The 14,169-nt window shown below is 40.8% G+C and overlaps 2 protein-coding genes across 2 annotated transcripts in view; one reads left to right on the top strand and one right to left on the bottom strand.

Annotated features, from left to right (window-relative positions):
- The window catches only part of LOC311013480 (complexin-2), a 656,754-nt gene that overhangs the window by 330,041 nt on the left and 312,544 nt on the right, over positions 1 to 14,169 (top strand). The window lies entirely within an intron of this gene.
- gm2a (ganglioside GM2 activator) lies at positions 2,399 to 12,255 on the bottom strand. The gene is made up of 4 exons (XM_084009581.1): positions 12,008 to 12,255; positions 7,855 to 8,007; positions 5,564 to 5,746; positions 2,399 to 4,950 (listed from the first exon to the last, which is right to left on the bottom strand). The coding sequence occupies exons 1-4, from the start codon at positions 12,107 to 12,109 to the stop codon at positions 4,795 to 4,797; spliced, it is 594 nt and encodes a 197-aa protein (XP_083865707.1). The 5' UTR covers positions 12,110 to 12,255; the 3' UTR covers positions 2,399 to 4,794.

Genomic DNA, 14,169 nt, shown 5'->3' with positions numbered 1-14,169 from the left:
GTGGTACCCCAGAGGTCTAGATAGTAGCTCACATTAGTCCAGAGACCAGACCGGAGAAACCAGAGACTGGTCTCAACAAGGCCGTAATTATGTCTAGATGACCTTATTTGGAGTGTTGATGGGCAGCTACAACGTTAGCATAGCCTAGCACCCATCAAGAAAAGAAAACAAGCATTTTAAAAGTTTGTTATCTTGCAGACAGACCTAACAAAGCATAACTTTTTACTGATCACCATTATTATGTATGTATTTCAGCATCCTTATCGTCTGTTTATTGATATTTCATCACAGCTGCTGAACTTTGGTAAACCAGCCGACGTGTGTCCTGTGGTCCAGCTTGTCTTCCTCTTTGGCAGTTTCAGCAGCATCTTTCCCGCTGCACTGTGCTGGATATGATACAACGTTGCTGATGTTACAGATGGCAGAAGTCCACCAGTGCAAGCTGGAGACAGCAGGACATCTTGATGGAGGCGGCTCCCCATAATTCTCCCTGCAGGAAAAACCTGCACATGCATCCTTCAAAGTCCTCTGAGCGAAGGACTCGACCCTCAGTAGAATGTGACGGATCCTTGGATTCAATGACGTAGATTTCCTGAAATTCACCCGTAAAACCTTTAATAATATCATGCATTTCAAACAGTATGAGTTGTAATGGGGGGAAACAATCACCCCTGGTTTCCCCTACTGTTTGTGAAAGGTCTCACACACACACACACACACACACACACATGCCTGATTGGATGTTGTGGTCTGTTTCTTGTGTGGAAGTTCAGTCAGTCAGTCTTGCATCTCAAACCACAGAAGAAGAGTTAATGAGCGTTACCAGACGCTGGTTTTTATCAGCAGAGCACCAGAGTCCATGAACACACATGCAGACCAGACCAGGAGTCTGCCATCCGTAGGGCTGTTTGTGGACCAAGTTGTGCCGGTCTTCAGCATCACCTTCAGCATTTCCTCCCTCGTATCTCAGCTTCCTGTTCACATTCACAGAGAGCGACCATCTGATTTCACCCTAAAGTGTAACAAAGAAAGCAGGATCTTGTTTTATGTGAGTTCTTTAAGAAGGAGGACGTTTGAGGAATCACAGAGGAAGAATCATAACTGATGTATAGAGCTTCTTCATGGTGGCATGTAGTATAGTAGTGATAGTACTTCGAGTGGCAGTGAGTAGAAGCAGAATGGCTGAGTTAACTGCAGATTCAGTGAACTGCTGCCACCTTGTGGTGAAAGGTGGATCTAATACATATCAGGAGGCTCCAGCAGGAGGACTACCATAGTAATATTGATTGATTATGTGTACACTTTGTTTTCCCTGAAACATACTGTTGGGCTGGGTTTGGTTTTTGCTTTTTTATGAAATACTTTACTTCATTCTATTCTTGTTTTATGTATGTTGCTTTCTGTAGAATTTTACTACACTGTGTGTATGTGACAATAAACTAGATTAGATTCTTCTCCGACCAATCTCACGTTCCATTGTCCCCTCACTCACGAACAAGACCCCGAGTTACTTGAACTCTTTCACTTGGGTTAAGGACTCATTCCCTACCCGGAGCAGGCAATCCACCAGTTTCCTGCTGAGCACCATGGCCTCAGATTTAGAGGTGCTGATCCTCATCCTGACCACTTCACATTCGGCTGCGAATCGATCCAGTGATGCTGGAGGTCACAGACCGATGATGCCAGCAGGACCACATCATCTACAAAAAGCAGCGATGTGATCCACAGCACACTGAACTGCAAACCCTCCTCCCCCCGACTTCGCCTCGATATCCTGTCCATGAATATCACAAACAGGATTGGTGACAAAGCGCAGCCCTGGCGGAGGCCGACCCCCACTGGAAACTAGTTTGACTTACTGCCGAGTACCCGAACACAGCTCTCGCTGTGGGAGTACTGAGATTGGATGGCACTAAAAAGGGACCCCTCACCCCATACTCCGGATTATTCAGATGGAACCTTTTTTAAAAAATCATTGTGTTTTCATTGAGTTCAAGTCAAGTACTCAGAAGTAAAAGTACCAACATTTAGAAATACTCTGTACCAGTACAAATCCTGCATTCACAATATTACTGAATGTAGTAAGTATCTAAATCTATGAAAATTAAAGTTACTGGACTGTAATTATTGATGCAGTGACATGTGCATCACTTTAATGTTGCAGCTGGTGGAGCTGAGATTTTACTGCCAAGTGATCATAATTATCTTAATTTATAATAATAAATCTTCCTTTGTTGATTACATTTAGAATACATTAATACATTTCATGAGTAAAAACATGAAGTGAATGTGGTACAATTGAAGTATAAAGTACCATAAATTAATATGGAAAGGAAATACTGTACTTGTGGAAATGTACTTTGCAGTAGTATTGAAGTAACTGTACAACAGTTTATGTGATCATGTTTATTAAAAACTATACACTGTGTGGAATCATTGACATCATCACTGTAGAAAACAAATGTACATTTAACATTTTTATTAGATAATTAAAATCCTCATGTCAACTTTAATAACAGGCACTTAATGAAAAGACCCAGGTGGAGCTGCTTCCTTCCCAGCAGAGCTACGACTCACTGGCCTTTTTCAAAACAATAGAAACAATCAGAATACTAATAATAATAATAATAAAGTGGAAAACTGATTTTTTTGTCCAACAGAAGAAAAGCGCATGAGAATGTATAAAAGGCCATTATTACTTAAGAGCATTTCAACATTAGAAACCAGATGCAGTGGCTGCAATGTTAGATGAAACCATAGAAACTCTTTAATTCATGTTTGATGTGAGGAGCAACATTTCCCAATGATCCAACACACTAGCCCTTGCCTTTTCCCGGCAACAGGTCGTCACAGAGCCGCATCAGAGGCGAGATGAGGCGATACGGCGTTCTATCTATAAGTAACGGTTCGCAGCATACTTTGACTCTCCTTCCCGTCATTACGACAGAACCGACTGTCTAAAAGGGGCTAGTGACACTAATAACGCAGGCTTTTTGTCTTTGCATGAACAGAAAAAAGCTCAGACAGCAAACCTTTCAACTGAACTGCAACCATCATTTCATCATTTTTAGGAGCAGAAAATCTGTTTAACGTCAACTACTGGATAAAAAATTTGATAATATCTACAAAGAAAAGAAGTCTTGAAAATGGGAGCTAATGTTAATCTGTTTTGACCATTAGTCACAAAACTACTTAAAGCTATGGTTTACATTCTGAAAATCAGTTGAGCCTCTGAGACAGATTTGAAAGAATCCCCCACCCCCCAACCAAACCCCTCCCCTCAGTGCTCCACGATTCGAAGAGGCGGGATGACGAGGAGCAGGGGAGACGAGGGGAGGTACGAGCCAATGGGAGCCTTCCGGAGCAATGGCTCCCATTGGTCAATTTCTATGCAGGCCTACAGCTGATAGACTGAGTGGATTTTTTTTAATTCCAAATCATCGACCATAGCTTTAATATTAATAATACAAACCCATTTGAGGTTTAATATTTGCCTAAAAGTATTTTATTTGAAACAGCTGAAGAATGAAATGGCAAACCTCGCAAAGTTTTTGATGTGTTAATTTTGTACGTATATGGTTGTGGATAGCTGCCAGTCGTGGCTTCATTCTGGCTCTCAGTGGCTGATGTTAAAGGTGCTGCATTTCTATTGGCCCCGCACCGCTCGCAATATGGTCAAGGCTGAGCTGGGGCTAGCATTCTATCTTTTTTTTAGGCATGATAACTTTTGCACAAGTAGGAATCGTACAGTTAACTATTCAGTTAACTCCTTTCAGAGGCTGTGTGACTGAAGTCAGGTGACTGACTCCACCAGTAAAGACCATTTCACTGTATGGCCATTAAAAAAGCATTTCTGTTGCTTCCACACAGCACTCAACATGCCAACATCTGTGGTGGCAGCTAGCAGCTAACAGTGCTTACAAAGCTAGCAGTGCTTACCAGAGGGGGGGAAACGGCATTATCTGCTGTACCCGCATGATTGGCTGAGCAGAGCAGCGGCCGTGAGCGGATGTCAAGAAACAGAGGAGCAGCTCTGATAACAACACACACAGAGGGAGAGATACTTCTCTCTCTGCTCAGGGAGACAGTATTACACTATATCTTTATGTATGCTACAGAAGTTGATATATTTATGAATCTGATCTGAATGTGGTATATTGCGCCTTTAAAGGATGTAACGAACACACTTCTGTTGCATGCAAAGCAGCCATGATCGTCAGTGAACACCACAATGCTACATTTTTGTGAGGAGATGTACTGTTGCCATGTATCCATATATCATAGTACCGCAATATTTTACGTGGAAATACTGTATGGAAACACAGACGCCAAGTATGGAACTTTTCGTCTATGAACTATTAATATTACAAACACAAGTTCAAGTTGCTCTTTCAGTCCACTAGATGGTGCTGATTTTTTTCTGATGCAGTATTGGGAAGTCAGCTGGAATTGACAGGAAGTTGATCAAAACAAAGATGGAGAACACATATTTGATAAAACATGTCGACGAAGAAAAGAAGTAATAAATCGCAATATCTTATACTGTATTGTCCCATGGTGTTGAATCTGTTATTAGCAGTTTGGCCTTCAGGCGGTTCTATTTTAGACATCGTGTTCCCAAAAATCGTTCTAGTCCCTAAAATTGAACTGCAGCAGATATATGTTGTTTTTCTCACATCAAGACTTTTTATAGACTCCTGTGAGGTTTATCAGTTTCAAGACTACCATTTCCCCATTTTTTTTTAATGTGCAAATAAACAGCAAGCTGAAACAGCGTCCCGGCTGTTTGAGGGTTTAGTCGGAGTGGAGAGACAGAGCCAGTTTGAGGCAGCCCAGCTCTTTGCCCTGGCTGCCCAGGACACCCTTCACACGGTAGTTCCCGTTGGTCAACCAGTAAGGCAGATCCATGTAGGGCAGGTAGAAGTCTGACTGAGGCAAAGAGTATGAGCCCTGAGGACACAGAGACGAGGACACACATTAACATCCATGTATGACAGCAATGCCTCTGTTAAAGAGGAACTAAACCCTAGAGTTTTGCCATTATTCATTTGTGAATTTTAGTTTACATGCAAGGTTGGGATATGTGTATGTTAGCGATTAGCATAAGTGATTCCCAGGCTAACTGATAGGGTCAGGGCTACTAATCTCCTCTCTCCACAATCTGCAGAGACCGGAGATGTTGGTTTTATTGTTAAGAAACTAATATTTCCACTGTGTCACATATATGTCGTTTTATAATGTTTTTGAGTGAAAAACATCAAATAATCTTAGTTAAGATGTCTATGAATCATAATGTCTCCCTGTGAAAATAAAGGATAAACAAATAAAATGTCTTTGTATCCTGTATTTTTATTTTATTTTTTTATTAAAAATCAGGCTCTTTTTAGCTAGACAGCTTCAGGCTTTCGTGGTATTTTATCTTCATAAAAAGGACGATTAGAATAATGATAAGTATAATAGAATAAACAATAAAAGGAAGAAGACAATATTAAAACAAATGAATAATTGAAACGTTTCCCTTGGTAACAGCTGCTAAGCGGCAGCTGATTGTAACAGGACTCACAGCTTTGAAGGGGCAGCGGCAGGGCAGTCCGTAGGTGTGCAGCGGTTCAGGACAGTCCTGACCCGGAGGGATCAGCTGGTTCAGGATGTCACACCCATCCTCATAGTGACAGCTGCCCAGCTCCTCCAGACAGGGGATCTTCACCCAGAAACCCGCCACCTCCTTCTCCAGAGTCACATTCACCTGAGGACGAAGAGGGTGACCTCGGGTCAAAGGAAAGGACAGTGAGAGACAACTAAATCAAATCATTGGCAAATCAAATCCAATGAGAGGAGCTGAGGTGTCCTCGCTGCCTCTAGATGCCTTCACTTGTCACCCACAATGAGTGCAACCCATCTCAAATGTCTCATTGTATATGAAGGAAGGACAGACAGACAGTTATATTATCACAGTTAACACATCCATTGTTTAAGGAAAAGTTTGGGATTTGTTTATGCCCAGGTCGAGGGGAAATAGAGGCACAACACAAAGTGTCCGTTCCACCCCTGAGGCCCCAAACAAACACCCAGAAACTATTATTCCTTGTGGAAATAATTGAGTTTTTTTAATCATTTACCACACAAAAATAGAATTAACACAAACTTCAGGGTGAGTGAAGGCCAAACAAAAAAAGACGACATTAAAGAAGAAGTACAGCAAAGAGGGAACAAGACTTGAAGACTCTTGAAGACGTTCAACAATGAAAGTGTGTTACAAAGAGGAAACGAGTCAGGCTTTTGAGGAAGTCACATGACATCAAAGAGATGAATTGAAAAAAATTGTTAATAATTTAATGTTTTAAATTATCGTCACAAATCGCTCAAGATGAATGAATAGTTTAACACATCAAAGCTCTGTGAAAACCAACTTTGACTCAGGATAATTTTGTGAGTCACACTTATTCTGGCAGGATAATGGTGACATGACATTTTCATGCCAGTAATATCAAGTTCAAGAGTCCCATTTCCGCGTACACCAACCTCATTAACAAGCACACTCTCGCTGCAAGAGCAACACATGCTCCCTCGGCTGCATCCCATTGGCCAAAAGTTCTCTGCCTGGCTCTGATTGGACTTTGTAACCAGGAAGCAGTGAGATAAACAAGCTTGAATGAGATACGGCTCAATGTTGGTTTACCAATGTTACAATGTTGGTCAGGAAACAACTTCCCAACACTCCCAGTGTGAATATGAGGAAGACGAACTGGGAGAAGTTGGACATCATTTATTTATGGCGACTGTTGAGTTGTATCAGTACGAGCCTGAAACTCACACAAGTACAAGTTGTTGACCTCCTTTATACTTTGGTTCCGCCCTCTGGGCTGTCAATCACAACAGAGCCAAGAGATCTGTTGGGCTGAATGTTATTACGCCTGGAAAAAATAGTTCCTTACAATAAGTGAATTTCCAACTTGATTTTGAGCTTCAAGGAGGATTTAAACGATTAGGTGAGTTTTAACAAACCTTGACAAACATGTTCAAGAAGCAATTTTGGCAAACATGGTAGAGGTTTATGTAAACTAGGTGGCCGATGTTGCCGATGGACAATGACATGTGGTAACACTGGTCTGGTCCTTTAATGCAGAAATTAAACGACTGAAGAAAGCAGATTTTTGAAATTTCGGAATATGAATGACAGACATTAAGCTCTCTATTATCTAAATTAAATGAGCGACCATTGTAGATGAAGATATAATCTTTGTGTCAAACTTTAGTACAGTTATGTCTTTATATGACCATTTTAAAGATAACTAGGGTTTTCATCTTTCATATGTCTTCAAGCTTTTAGCTTCCAGCTATGTGTTCAGCTATAGTAGCATTATTATTCTGTGTAGGAGACGAGTAGAGAGCAGACATGTTGCAAAGGAAATACTGCAGCCTGGACAGAATACAATGGTAGGTTTAGCAGTATTATTGTAGTACTGGCAGTATTATGGTGTTATTAGCAGTAGTATTGTATAATCAGCAGCTCTGAGGACGGATTTGACCCGTTTATGTGCTAGCCACAAAAAAAACAAAAAAACAAACAAATTAAACCAACAAGATTAATTATTTGAATGTGAATCAAAGACATAAACATTTCTATTATCTTAATAAGATGATGAGATGAGATTCAACAATTTGTCTGTGTCAAATTGTGCAACTAGTGATCTGCCAGCTCACATGAAGCTCACAGGATCAGCATCAAACAAGACAGTAGCAGCACTGTGTTCGTGGTCCCAGCATGACGCATCACACTCGGATAATGACGTGAAGCAGAACAACAACAGACACATGGCGGGGCATATTTCTGTTTCTGTTTGGTTTACTCACAGCCAGGGGAGCAACGAGCGCCACAGATGTGGCTCCAGAGGCCGAGGCCAGCAGGTTCCCCGGGATGGAGATGGGGTCCGGAGTCACGGTCAGAGTTTTCAGAACAGCTGGAGCATCTGGCTGCCCACAGTTCTCCCAGTCAAAACCCAAGACCTGTCCACAACATGAAGTCAGCATTTCACCACTAGCAGATACTTCACACAATTATCCTGAGCAAGTCTACGTGATGTATTTGACCTTTCCGAGTGTTTTTTTACCTTCCAGGCAGGTTTGAGTTCATTTCTGTCTGACACGAAAATCAACTTGCCTCGACTTGAACCCTGTGTAGTTCATGTTTTTTTAACTTGCCAGGTCCAGTAGGTGGTTCAGAAATAGCAGTATCATAGTCGTTGTGTCATTGTAGTATTATAATCATTATTATATATAGTGGTATTAGCAGCAGTAGTATTGTATTATTAGCAGCTCAACAATACCACTGCTGCTAATGCTACCATATGGGTCATTCCGTGTCATTTCATCAAATTTCTGAAAATCTTCCCACCTGCCAAAAACCGTCTAAACTACCCTTCATTCAATGATGTTTCATGAGAAAACTATTGACAGTAGAGACCTAATATTTTGGATTTGTCCTATTAACAAGTGTGTCTTTGTACTTGAATTTTTTCAGGACATTCTGAAATGGTCAGGTGGGAAGCATTTGATGAAATGACACGGAATGACCCATATAGCATGAATAACATGATAGGTAGATGCCCACCAAGGAAATCAGGGTCTTCTAACTGTATTAAATTGTGTTATGGACAAATTTGACCTGGTTGATGTTTGGAGGGAGCTGTTTCCAAATGACAGACAATACGACTGGTCCAAGAAGGACTGCTCAGGACAATCCAGAATTTACTACTGGTTAGTTTCCTGGTGTTTAATGAGGAACAGAATCTCAGTCAATATCAGTAACACTCCATTGACTTATCAGAAGGCAATTTACCTCTCAATCACTCTGTCCTAAGATCAGACCTGGGGTCAAAAAGCCTCATTTTGGAAACAAATCTCAAGCACGATCAGGTCAAACAACGAGTCAAAGTTTTTGTTGAAAACTTTTTAAAGCAGAATCGCAAAAAGCGTATGGAAAGAATTGGGAGCTTTTAAAATACGAGTTGGAGAAGTTTCTCAGGAAGTTTGGTGGTAATTTCAGCAAGGAAAAAAGAGCAGCTGAAGAGGATGTCATTGTGCGGCTAGCATATCTTTCCCCAACAGGAGTCCCTGTCTGAAGAAGAAACATGTGAGTAGTACACAAAATTACAAAATAATAGATGGTATTTATAAACCAAAAGCTAAGGGAGCCTATGTTAGATCCAGAAAAACAGCCTACTTCTTCAGACTTGAAAAATAAAAAATGACTTGCCACTGTAGATCAAATTGAGGTGGATGGAAAAATGATAGATGATCCCAAAGAGTTAGCCGTCTACTGCTATAACAATCTACAGTATATTCTCCTAATTGCTGCAAGGCAAAAACAAATTCATTTATAGACTCCATCAGCCACTGTAGAGTTATATCCCTGAGACAGGGACTACTGTGATGATAGTATATCCCAAGAGGAGGTGTTGAAGGCGATTTAAGATCTCAAAAACAACAGGAGCCCAGCAGGGTGTGATGGAATAACTACTGGATTGTACAAATTGTTTGATAAATTACTAACTCCCTTTCTGGTAAAGGTTTTCTCATAGAAAGAAGCTCTTCCAATATGACTCAGGGTGTCATCACATTGATTCCAAAGCCAGACAAGGACAAAAACTGTTTAGAGAATTGGCGTGCTATCACACTCCTAAATAACGATTACAAAATCTTTGCACTAATTTTTGCTTACAGACTTAAAGGAGCTATTATAGAGTGATCAAAATCTGGGTTCATGAGGAAACGACATATTGCAAATAACATTAGAGTAATACTGGATTTATTGGATTATAATTATCTTATTACTGACAACAGCCTCATTCTGTTTCTTGACTTTTATAAGGCCTTTGACTCCCTGGAACATGGCTTTATCTTGCAAGCACTTAAAACATTTGGATTTTGCAGACGCCTTTTGGAAAAATGTTAGGACCCTTTATCAGAATGGTAGTAGTGCAGTCAAATTGAAATTTGGTACTTCTCCTAGTTTCACTATGTCACGTGGAATCAAGCAAGAGTGCCCAATCTACGTGTTTTTAATCACCTCTCAACTCCTAGCTCTGCACGTCTCTAACAAAAGAGACACATCAGCCTTAGTCAACTGGCTGATGACACCACCATGCCTCCCAGATTCCTCTTGTGATAGAACTGATAAAGGAATTTCAGGAGCTTCAGGTCTCAAGTTAAACTTAAGAAAATGTGAACTAATGGCAGTAAAAGAATGTGATGTTTTAACTATATGCGATATCCCTGTGAAGGATCAGGTTACGTACCTGAAGTAATAATAACTAAAGACCAAAATATAAGAGGTGCATTCAATTTTAGCCCAATAATTGGATAACACAAAAGAAATGTGCACGTAGAGCCTGTCGTTTGTTTTGCAACAAAAAAAAAAAAAACGACAGCGCCCGGATCATCCTGTCCAATCAGCACGCAGGGCTGTGTTCGTGCACACACAGAGCCCCTCCCCCCTCGGGTCGTTCCACTATCAAAGGGGGGAGGCAGAGGGAAGTAGCAACAAGCTTCCAATTCCTCGTTAAAAACTGAAATGAGGAGGTCCAAAACAACCAAGGAAAAGAAAACACTGGTGGAAAAGAAGGAAAAAAAGAAAGATTGCGATGGTGCCCGTGATAAAACCAGAGTCAACATCGGAGCCACGTTTCAAAGGTAGTGTGATCTAAGGGATTTCAAAGGGCACGAAGTCGAGGGGAAGGAGCTCGGTGGTCGTGGGGGAGGAGCGTGAGAGTTGTAAACATTCAAAATCTAACAGAGTGCCCTCGATCCGCCGGACTTTCCGACTGGGACTTTAATAGTCCTGCATCACTGCGGAATTTCAATCCAAACTATATCCTCCCTAAATTTGGTGGCCTGAAGTTTCTCTTACTATGCACAATTATAATATCAGCAAAATCCCAATCAAACTGTCAAACTTTCATAAGCAGATGCTTTTGGCTTGGTCTCTCTTATATCAACATAACTTCTCACCTCATAGATATTACATTTGTAATAATAAGGACATTCTCTACAAACACAAATCGTTATTTTTTTTTAAACTGGTTCAGGAATAATATTTTACTTGTTGGCCAACTTTTTGAGACGAATGGCAGACTATACAGTTACTCAGATGTTTTGCGGATATTTCAAATTCCTGTTTCAGTTAAGGAGTACGCTATTTGATCCCTTCTGATCTCCCATGGCCACTGACTCACAATAATAACTTATCTGATACTGCTGTGGGGATGCTGTTGTTTAAATATAACATCCATAAATGTAAGGCTCAAAAACCATTTTTTCGTATGTTTATGTGTATGTTTTTAACTTTAAATTTGAAGTTGAAGAATATTTGAACCCCATAAAATACTCAAGGAACTGTAAACCTCAGAAGACTGTGGAAATGTATTTAACACTTGACACTTTATGACTGACTGATACTTGAACTCTTCTAACTGTAATTTAATGTAATTCATAGTGTCTGCTTATTGATTAGCCTTGATGAACTTCTTGGGATATGAATTGTTATTTTTGTGTTTATGTTGTTGCTGCGGTCTGTATACGTCTGTGTTGTATATGTATGTATTGACAAACGCTTCAATAAAGTTATTTGGGGGGGGGGGGGGGGGGGGGGGGGGGGGGGGGGGCGTGTGACATCTCGCTCCTTCCAAAGCCTCTGAACGCACAACACTGTCGCCTGTCCGCTAGGGGTACGGCCGCCCTCCCTAAAAACTCTTCGGGCCTACACGATTCACGTATATCACCTATTTTTGGTTCAAAGCGGCGAATTTCGCCGAAAGTGACTAGTCTGTAGGTATGAGTATTAAAGTATTAGAGTAGTATTACCAGCAGTAGTATTGTAATATTAGCAGTATTATGGTAGTATAAGCAGCAGTGGTAGGCCTATTGAAAGCAGTACTATGGTCAGCACTAGTGCGTAGTATTATGTACAAGTAGTAGTATAGTGTAACAGCAGTGACGCTGGTCTCACCTGAGCCTTCACGACTCTCTTCAGTCCGGAAGAGCTGCAGTTCACCTGAGTTACAACTGCGACCACAGCCACAGTTACCGTCCAAAACACACCGCTATCCATCGTGTTGTCTGCGAGACCGACAGAGCGAGAGATCGAGAGCGAGAGGTGGAGAGAACGACAGACAGATAGACAAGCCGGAGAAGTTAAACTGACCGTTAACGGAAACCGACTGAGAGGAAACTCAACCCACGGCGGGTTTTTCCCCTCTGCTGCTGAAGCTACTTCCGTGTTTATGGCCGCACCGGCAGTCACGTGGCCGCCGTCTCACGTGACCCACATCTTCAAATAATAAATAAATAACAAATTACGGACTTATTACTATAAAATGAATATCAGCATTTTAACTAAACGAGTTTTCTTGGCTGATTTTTAACTTATATATTATCTCTTTATTTATCTACTTATTTATTCATTTATTTATTCATAAAAGTATTTTTATTGATTATATTGCTTTTATTTTTGGGTGTTTTCACTGATGAGGCTTGGACTCATTAATTCATGTTAATATTATTCATGTATTTGTTTTATTTATGTATTCCTAATGGTATGTTGTGTTCATTTGATTCATTGTCTTTTTTTATCTTTTTATTTGCGTTATTTATCGATGTATGTATTCATAAATTTACTCATTTACGTATTCTTAATAAAAATTAATAATAGTAATAATAGTATTTTGTGTTAATTTAATCATTTTATTTTTGCGTGGGTTCACTGATGGGACTTGGAGTAGCTCCTGTTTTATTTCTTAATACACTGGGAGTCATGTGACTCCTGGACCCGATCAGCCATCAAGTGATGTCGATGGCACTTTGATGGGGGCAGGTGGGTCCTGGGCCATCAAGTGATCTACTTCACCTGAGTGTTGGATGGGTCACCTGAGAGTTGTTGAACCATCCTTCCACCATGTGAGTCGTTATGGTCACATGAGTCTGAGTGTGGATGGTTGTTGATGTGTCCAGGGACTGATCTCATGACTGTATTGCATGTGGTTGATCTGTCTTAAAGCCCCTCCTCTGTTGAGTGATGGTCGATCCAGGTTGAATCAAATGGCGTCTTTACCTCCTCTCTCCAACCATCTGTCTTCCTTGGCCAGAATGAGAACATGTGTCCACAAAGGAGAGTCCCTTGTCCTTAAGATCGGACTGCTGGTTTTCTTCTTCAGTCTGTGTCTCTCTATCTCTGTGTTCTGTTGATGACAGGCCCAGTTCGAGGATCCACAGGCTTTTAGAGCTTCCCTGATGTGTATTTGCTCTTCATCCTTTCTCTCTGTACTTGTGGGTACATATTGGGCCGAATGCTGGAGGGTTCTGATGACTCCTAACTAGTGTTCCAGTGGGTGGTGTGAGTCTAAAAGCAGGTATTGATCACTGTGTGGAGGTTTCCTGTACATTTTGATGTTGAGGCTTCTGTCGTCTTGAAGGTGCACTGCACATTCTACTTCTCGTCTAACAGTGCTGTGTTGTTGTCCTTATTTCAACAAGTTCTTCTGGTGTATGGGATGTGGTGAATCGTGACTGTAAGGTTTGAAATGTGCGTCTCTGTCGTACCTTGCCCTTGGTGTGTTGGGACATGTGCCTTTTCCACTAACTTGGCGACTTCCTCAAGGACCTCACTGGATGGGCCTCATGCTGGTTGCTAAAGCCAATTCAGTTGGATACGATCAAGCTTTCAAAGATTACCATCGACAATGAGGATAATGAGAACTATCGTTTGCTCTTCATTGTCTTACTGACTGTTTTCCTGCCACACTTCTTCTTACTTATATTTCTGGATATGTTCCAGACCAAGTTTAAAAAAGATGATCATTACTATTATGGTATACTTGTTATTGTATTTAACTAATAGTGTTGAGAATGTGCAGCTGTGATTGAACCAACTCGCCTCTAGAGGTCGCTATAGAACCGCTGTTGCTGAAGCAACCACACAGTTAATTCATCTATTTAAAGACACAGAACACACAGGCTCACACAGTGTTCTTTCAATCAGGATGTTCTTATCAAGCAGGACGTGCTTTCAGCCTAAAATTAGGATCGGTGCCATGATTAAATAAAAAATAAACAAATAAATACACGGAACAAAGCAGACCGTAAAAAGAGCTGTACGTTTATATCAACAGTAAA

This window comes from Eutrigla gurnardus (genome assembly GCF_963514095.1).
Source record: "Eutrigla gurnardus genome assembly, chromosome: 5".
Classification (NCBI taxonomy): Eukaryota; Metazoa; Chordata; class Actinopteri; order Perciformes; family Triglidae; genus Eutrigla; species Eutrigla gurnardus.
This window is presented reverse-complemented; position numbering and strand designations above follow the sequence as displayed.